A 9,131-nucleotide genomic window follows, 5' to 3' on the forward strand; every position below is an offset into this window, starting at 1 on the left:
GTCCTGGTCGTCTTCACTCTTCTATATAATAGAAAAATAGATAGAAATATAAAGTTGAACAAGTAGACAAACGTGTCCTACGAGACATAATTCACGTAAGACGCCACATAGAATGTCGCATAGGACATGAATTATATCGCCGCGTAGGACGTCAAGTAGGACACATGTGTCTACTTGTTCATTTCTATACAAATTTTTGTGTCTACTATGCACATCCAAAATTGGAGGACACTGATGTCAAATGAAACCAAATTAAATGACATATTTATGTATTATGCATTTTAGAAAAATATATTTATATTTTTATATAAAATTTAACCAAAGACGACTTTAATTATACATTTTTTAATAAAATAAAAACTATATTTTCATGACCGAACCAGATTAAGAAAGATAATGATTAAAAGGCCTCGAATTTAAATTTTGAATATGAAAAAAAATCTCATTAAAAGTAGTAAGTACATTCAAAAATAAATATGAACTCAAATTAATTGTTATTTTTAAAAATAAAATAAAATGTGTGGTCTTGATTGCATAGACTTTTGAAGTGAGTCAAAAAAATGGGGTCCATATTTTAACTTTGCATTAATTTCTTGTACTCCTCGGCATTTGCTATTTTTGTCATCTCTTTCTAAATATTAATCTACTTATATTTATTTACTTTTCTTAATTAATGTATTGATTTTCATGTGTTTCGATTCTTGACTTCTTATTTAAGAAAAAAGAAATAGCAATATTAAGTAAATAAAGTAAACAATCTACTATAATTAATTAAATTTAATCTGCTTAATCTTAAAATTTAAATTATTTTACTATCAGAATATTCTTTTCATCAATGTACGTAAATTGAACACGAAGAATACTTATTATTTCTCTTCAATGCTTGATTCGCAAAATTTTAAAACTATTTATTTTAAATTTTAGTGAGAGTCTTCGGTTAATTTTATTTATTAACTTTTATTTTTATTCTCCCTAATTAAAATATTTTTATTTTCATTTAATACATTTTAAATCATGTTTGTTTCTTTTTATATTTATTTTAGTGCAAAAAGTAAAGGTGTTAATGTAATATAAATTGAATTAAAAATGGGTCCCATCATGTTTAGATAGTACGGCCACTTGTGATTTTTTGTGCTTTTGATGATAGAAGTACACGTGGCCTTCTCTTTCTACTATTCCTATTTTTTTTAAATTTAATTTAAAACAAAAATTGACAATACCCTATCAATTACTATTCTGCCCTTCAATCATATTAGATTTTCGAAATTGTCATTGGTCGTCCGGTCGTCTTCACTCTTCTATATAATAATAATATATGAGCTTTAAATGACAAAACTAAGAGATATATCAATCTTTTTTCCCTTTAAACAATGAACTCCATATTAAATGACAAAATTAAAAGTTGTTAGTGTTTAACATATATAAAAATGACAAAAGAGGGAAATGAGAGATATATTATTAAAATGAATTATTAAGAGTATCTTGGGAAATAGATTTCACTTGTGAAGATATACGTAGATTGATGACTTTTTTTTAAAGATTTCAATAATTTATACTTGAACATAGAATATGATAACTTATAGGGTGTGTTTGGCAAGGAGGAAAATATTTTCTGGAAAATATTTTTCAATTTTTTCATGTTTGATTGGCTTAAATGTTTGGAAAATATTTTCCAAATCAACTCATTTTCCTCAATCAATTCTTTCTTTATTTAGTTTTTACGTAAATTTTGTAAGAAAAATTTACAATCATTAATATTATTTTATATGAAATTAAAATCATAAAATTCAGAATGAAAATTTTCCGAGTCTCAAAATTTTGAAAGCCTAAAGCAAATACTTTACTAGGCTGATCATTGAGCCACCCCTGCAAAGATATTTTAACATGAGAAAATCATTTTCCTAGTAACAATTATAACTATTTTGCTTATCTTATTTTAATCTATGTTCACTCTGCATTTGTAATTGCTAGACTCATTAATCAGTGTGACACACAACTTTTCCTTTTAAATTCTGTATATACAATTGTAGAGTTAAAAAAAAAAAAAACCTATTGCAAATATTTTTAGTGGGATTTGGGTCTTAGATTTGTTATTCATTCACTCAATCATAAATTTGAAAAACTGTAAAAATGTGTACAGATGAATCAAGTCGATATAATTTCTCCAATTTGGACATAAAAAAATCGAAAAAATCGAATCGAACCAACCAAACTTAAAAGAAACGTTTGGTTTGGTATACAACTCCAAAAAATCAAAAACCAAATGAAATCAAAGTTCAAAAAATTGCTCTGATTTTTTTCATTTCATTGTCTCTGTAACATACTTTGATCTAAACTTGAGTCACATCTCAGTGCAATACAGAAATCTGATATTGTATAAATTTACTTTCGATATTGAATAATTAGATACAATGGCTGACGAAAGTTATACATAAAGAAAAGTATGAGAATGAAAAACAAGAATACACAGCTAGAACCGAGCCCAACAGCGAGTGCATTTAGCCACACAATCACCTTTGCAATCAACATTGTAGCCTAAAACTTTTGGATTTCGAAGAAGCAAATTTCTCAGAGTTTTACCTTCAATTCCCCATTGTTTTGCCAGAATTTCGACATTGGTTTTCATTTCATCTTCAAGGCTACATCCAAGAACTTCTGGGAATTTCTTGACAAGTTTAGTGAGATCATCATCAGTAAGGCTTAAACTCCTTAGATAATCCAGTATCTCATTTACAACTTCTAGTCGTGGAACCTCTTTCTTCCGTTCTTCATACCAGTAAGGCGAATGTATGTGGCCAAATGCTTTTCCTAATATTTTGTCTTCTTCATCTGGGCTAAATTTTAATGCAGAAAGAGCTTGTCTGCTATCGTTCCATGTTTTCTTCTCTTCTTCAGTTAATACTATATTGTCAGTAACTGTTGAATGCAACGTCCATTTCTTGGATGGATAATTGGACGTCCAAGATCCCCTAGTGACATTAAATGTAATGCTACTCGAGCAATTTACATACCCAACTAGAGTGTATGCTGTTGTTGAGACGGAATCACACTGTAGAGTAAGATAAAGAAAGTATGAGCTATGTTTACGCCAGAGAGTATATTAGGGTAATATAGAAGACTGAACATCATGCAAACAATGAAAGATTTATCACTATCAAGAAAACCAACTATTCCTCGACTAAAAACTAGTTGTCTGGATATATGAATCCTCAAATAACCATTCCTTAAAAATCATCAACCACACAAGTATTAAATTAACATTAGCTATTTGCCTAAGGATCTTTTGCTTTGGCCAAACTGCCTAACAAGTTCACAGAAGTTTGGCCATGGATAGTTCCAAGAGAGGTAGAGGTATGCCGAAGAAGTAGTGGGGAGAGATGATTAGACAAGACATGACACAGCTTCAGCTTACCGAGGACATGACCTTAGATATGAGGTTATAGAGAACATGGCTTAGGGTAGGAGGTCAGTTAGATAGTTGAATGTTGTCTCGCTTATTCTTCTATACTATAGTCGTACTATTAGTGGTAGTATTACTCTTGTAGTTTCTTGTCCTTTGAGTTTGGTTATTATCTTTCCTTTTTTAACCTTCGATTATCGCTTTATCTTGTTATGACTACTGTTTAGGTTGATTTGTTAGGTTGTCTATAATATTTTTCCATGACTTTCTTCATTTCCGTTATTTATTTCTCTATACTGCTTTAGACTTTTTTCCTTGAACTAAGGGTCTATTGAAAACAATCACTCTACCTTTAAGGTAGTGATAAGGTCTGCATACACTTTACCCTTCCCAGACCCCACTTTCTGAGATTACACTGGGTATGTTGTTGTTGTTGTTACAAGTTCACCGAGCTTGTAAGTCACAAGTATGAGAGATAACAAAGATAAAATTAGTTAATTGATTCATAACTTTAAAAATGAAAACTCTCAATTCCAATTTATATGATACACTTGTAATTTTGTTCTTTTTGCAAATTATTTGACTCCATTCCATTAATACTTTCTCTTGTAGCAGTTCCAGATCACTTGGCACACCTCGACTATTCCATTGGATACCTGTTATCTCCAAGTACATGTATCGGTCACTCTGTACCCCAAAACTTAGACTAATGGGAAAAAGCACAAAGTATTTTTGTGTCTGCTGACATTTGAACCCTACTCTCTCGTGATTTTCAACCACTTCATTGACTAGCATACCACACCCTTGGGTGCTCCATTAATACAATTACTATACACAACTTTCAGGATGTGATGTTTTCTATATCTATTTTCCAACCGATATTGTAATATATTCTCTCATTACTACTGATATAAGAATATTTTTGCTATCGGATGTCCTCGAAGGATCCTTACTACTATTATATTATATAAGTCAAATTAGCATTGTCTACTCTGTATAAATCTAGTATCATCACATAAAATAGGACGGAGTGACAAAAGAAAGAAATAGAACATGAAGTGATTAACATAGTAATTTGGATCTAATGACCCCAGACATAACTTACGGATCTTTTTTGATACGGTAAATAATTTTATTAATATTGAAAAAATCTCATTTATATAAGCAGTAAAAAGTAGAGAATATAAACTGATGAATCTTGGGATCAAATGCCACCCCTTGAGATGAATCTAACCGCTCAACGGCTTCTACAAAAATGTAAGAAGTTATACTCACACCAGGAGAGGAGAAGCATGATGCAGAGTTAAAGGTCAGCAAAGGAGTAGCAAATGATTTTCCTAGCATCCCTGCACCATAAAGCACAAGCTGAATGAGTAGATATAGAGGACATTCGAAGACCTAAAAGAAACGCCGAACTTTTCGCAGCCCATATAAAACACAAAGGTAGGACATGTAAGGATATGGGACTTCAGAAATGCACTCAGAAACTGAAATTTTCATCCCATATAACTGCTTAAATCCAAAACCTATATCTCACTTATAAAAAATAGAGTACAAAACAACTACTGAATTTGTACTTACCAACAACAAAAGAAGAACTATTGAATTTGTTTGGAAAGTAACGTAAGGACCCACTATAAAATAACCTTCTCCTATAAATGACATGAGAACAAGTCGAATCATTGTTGTATCATGGTATTGCAGCACTTACTATCAGGTACTTAGAATCAAGAAACCTAACATACAGAAATAGTAATCTTCTCCACATTACCGAGACAATCCTTTCGAATCAAGTCATCAACTTATAAGTCTTGTGGTATATATCTCAGTATCGAGGATGAGACCAAAGATTTATATTTTTTGTGAACTCTTTTGAAACAAACTCACCACTTTATCCCAACCTTATACAATTAATCCTCTTCACTGCAACAACTACTCTTATTTGCAATGATGACAAGTCGACTATCCCATTTTCTTTCGTCTTTTCTTAATAACCACTTGTTATACATACACACATGAGTTCTAATTTGACTAGCAAGTAGTAATACTTAATTTCTCTCCATAAAATAGTCCTAGAACTCAATTTTTTTCCCGAAAACTCACATGTCAAATAACTAAAACTCACAATCAGCATTTGCTTGGTGTCTGTCTATGTATATCATTCGACTTTCTCACATTATAATCATTAGTTCATGAACGGTACAGAGACTTCCACTCTTAAACTATTAGGAGTCGTATGGTGTGAGGTATAAGGTATAATAATAATCTCCGGATAAAATGCAGAACTATTTTATCCTGTGTTTGGTTGAAGGTATTAGGCCGTCATGGATTATTTATCTCACCATTTATACTTTAGCAATGGAATAACTTATCCCACGATAACTTGTTCCCACTCCCAACCAAACGACCTTGCTATTTAATTATTCGGGATGGAATACATAACCAAGATTAAACCTTGTTTTCATCTCCTTGTACCCTACCAATTTCATATGCATCAACCAACTTTCAGTTAAACAAGTGCCCTAAAATACCCTTTGGGGTGGCCCAGTGGTTTGAGCTTGGGACTTCCTTGTTGGAGGTCTCAAGTTCGAAACCCCTTACCAGCGAAAGCAAGGGTTTGTCTTCTGGGTCGAGGTCGTCGCATCGGGCTTGCCTAGTGCGGATTACCTCTCCTATGTGGTTTGCGAGCTATTGCATAAGAGCATGGGCTGTACCCTGTGCGCACCCAAGGGTAGCGGCTGCGGGTTTCCCTTGTTATAAAATTTAAAAAAAAAATGCAAAATATTTGAGTGAAATCAAAATGCACAAACTTTAAGCAGCAATCTTGTCCAAAGATAAACAAACAATATAGGAGGAAAACAACTTACTAAAAGGAATTGGAGAACAAATTGACAAGTAGAGCTTCCAAGGCATAGAAGGGTTCAATCCAACCCAAATAAAGATACACCCAAAACTCCAAAACAAATACTACAAAAGAAAAGTTAGAAGTCTACCTCAGAATTCAGATTCCAGCTCTGCTTCAAGAAATGAATGGTAAACAGCTGAGCTCTACACTCAATTGGGACACGAAGACCAACTATGTCCTTCCGCTTAGCTCAACCAGTTTTTTGACCCATTTATCAAAACTTTAATTTAAATTGCTACTCAGAAATTCACAAATATTTTTGGCAAATTATTTTCGAGTTTTGTTATGAATTTTGGGATAAATTTTTATTTAAAAAATATATAATTTTATATTCATAAGTTCTAAGAATTATTAAAAGTATTTATAAGTTTATATTATCATTTTGTGCTAAACATGTTTCCTAAAAAGTAATCACAACAAACATAATTAATATGAATTTGAGAAAAATATCATTGATTTATATAGGAAAAAAATATTATTACTACTTATAATTGAAAGTGGCTTCAAAAGACAAGTTCGAATAAAAACTGATAAAATATGTATATAACTATATAAATTTTATACGTCGAACTAGGATTCTAAAATTTAGTCCAAAATTATAAATGATGGATGTTTTTATAAAATATAAAAATTTGCTATAATTTTTAAAAGTTCTCAAATAATAAAATTTGACCCAAAATGCTATTTTTTTCTACTATTTGAAAATATGGATTATTTTCCAAAAATATATAGCAAATAATGGCAAGTTATATGACCAAACAAGATTTGTCAATTTTTTTCCCCAAATATTTTATAAAATATCTATGGTCAAACGGAAATCGTTTGGTAGGGTGTATTAGGGGTCGGTCCGGTTTGATTTAATGTACTATCAGTTCGTTTTATTATTTTTTGATTTTTAAATATGCTAAACCAATAACTAATTAAATCAATATGATATTTTTCAAAATCAATTTTCGATTTATCGATATTGGTTCTTAACGACACGGTTTAACCAATACAAAAATGCTCATAAGACAAACATATATATGACTACTCCAATAATTTGGTGTGATAAGACACTAATGTAACTTTGTATAATGCTCACAAAATAGAAACATCATTAGCTAACATGAAAATAACTATACAAGTACAACACAAATAAAAGAACTAAGATAATAGTATGAATTGAAGGCTAAATGGTAAATGTAGTAAACAGTAAGGTACTGATATTAATATTAGTATTTATGTAGGGGTAAATGAGTAAATTACTACAACCTTAATGATTATATATCGGTTTACCTATACAAACATATGTTGACCAAATAAGTCAATAGCATTTTTTCGATTCAATTTATTGGTCGGTTCGATTTTTACACACTCCTAGGGTGCATGAGAATAATATCAAATAAAATGTATTAAAAATACTAGCATTAGTAATGCATGTATTAGTTATGTTTGCATTAATTATGCAATAATTATTTCTTATACACATTGTTTAGTTTGGTGTATTAAAAATAATATGCATTACATATTTTTTTGTTGTAAAATACTTTACAAAGGTACACCCTCCACAATTATGCGAGAAAAGTTGTAAAAAAAATATTTTAAGGGATGCTTGAGTCTTTAACCATGCTAATGCATGCATTGAAATCTCTTGCATTACTAATATCATGAATTTTCATGTATATTATAATACACACATCAACCTATTAATTATACATAAGTTGAAAATGTACCAAACAAAATATTACTAATATACAAAATTAATACATGCATTATTTCTTTTAATACACTCTATCCAACGACTCAGGAGTTATTTCTTCTAACAAATTTGTTATGTTAGTATGGTTTAACCCATTATTCTACGGCCATGACTAATTTGGTCTGCTTATTCATCAATCAAAAATAAAATCATAGTTGTATTATTATTAAGTAGTGATGTATTTCTTAAATTTTTAAATGAGCAATTTATATATTTTATATAAACCATTTATGAAATGGTATTTTTACTTATAAAAAGATAAAGTTGGCTAAAAGATACCCATCTTTTCTAATGTATCTTTTGGCAGTTTTTGGTCAAAAACATCTTTAAATTATACCCCAAACTTAAATTACATTTTTAAAATATTTTTTTTTGGCAAAAAATATCCTCTAAGTATTTGAAAGCTTATATAAGAAATCGTCAAAAAACTATGGGATCTTACAAAACCATGAGCAATTCACGTGACTATCAACAAAAGTTTTTCTGCATAATTTCATTATCTGCTATAAGAAGTTCCTGAAAAAAATATTAAAAATCTTAGACATCATTGCTTACCGAAACAAAAAATGTTTGGAAGGTGTGAGGATACACAATCTGTTCTTTTTCTCATTTAGTAACGAAAAGAAGCTGGAGCTTAATTATCATTACCTTTTTCAAAGCTAAACTGTATTTAAATCAATAAATTTTTGGGCCAATATGAAATTGAAGTGATCAAAATATTGATTATGTCTCGCATTTGAGTTTCATTCTACATTATTAGAAGCGGATGTCTCCAACAAACGCCGCTGCTAGCTTATTCAATTGAGACGAAACATATTTCAACTAATAATATTTTTAATATCAGATAACATGAAAAATAAATGAAAAAAAACTATCAAATTAAAAATTTTTGCATAATGCTAAACTCAGTTACCAAAAAAGTTCACGATAAATTTTTTGACGTATCTAAGAATAATAATTACGAAGGAATAACTTGATTTTTGTGGGATCTTTAGTTTTCTACTAAAAGTAGAAGGATGAAAATTGTTCACTTTTATATACTTGAAGGATGTTTTCTTCTAAGAATGATACTTTAAGGATATAGT

At 30.2% G+C, this 9,131-nt stretch overlaps 1 protein-coding gene across 2 annotated transcripts; it reads right to left on the minus strand.

Moving 5' to 3' along the window:
* Window positions 1-2,278: 2,278 nt before the first annotated feature.
* Window positions 2,279-6,531, minus strand: LOC102586721 (uncharacterized). Of its 2 annotated transcripts, none has more exons than XM_006351086.2 (3): window positions 6,394-6,531; window positions 4,676-4,746; window positions 2,279-3,049 (listed from the first exon to the last, which is right to left on the minus strand). In XM_006351086.2, exons 2-3 carry the CDS (start codon window positions 4,742-4,744, stop codon window positions 2,471-2,473), a joined length of 648 nt encoding a protein of 215 aa, XP_006351148.1. In that variant the 5' UTR covers window positions 4,745-4,746; window positions 6,394-6,531; the 3' UTR covers window positions 2,279-2,470. The 2 variants fall into 2 exon arrangements, with proteins under 2 accessions (XP_006351148.1, XP_006351147.1); XM_006351085.2 differs by lacking the exon at window positions 6,394-6,531 and adding an exon at window positions 6,268-6,386.
* Between the last annotated feature and the right edge of the window lie 2,600 nt (window positions 6,532-9,131).

This window comes from Solanum tuberosum, unplaced genomic scaffold (assembly GCF_000226075.1).
Source record: "Solanum tuberosum cultivar DM 1-3 516 R44 unplaced genomic scaffold, SolTub_3.0 scf00133, whole genome shotgun sequence".
NCBI lineage: Eukaryota > Viridiplantae > Streptophyta > Magnoliopsida > Solanales > Solanaceae > Solanum > Solanum tuberosum.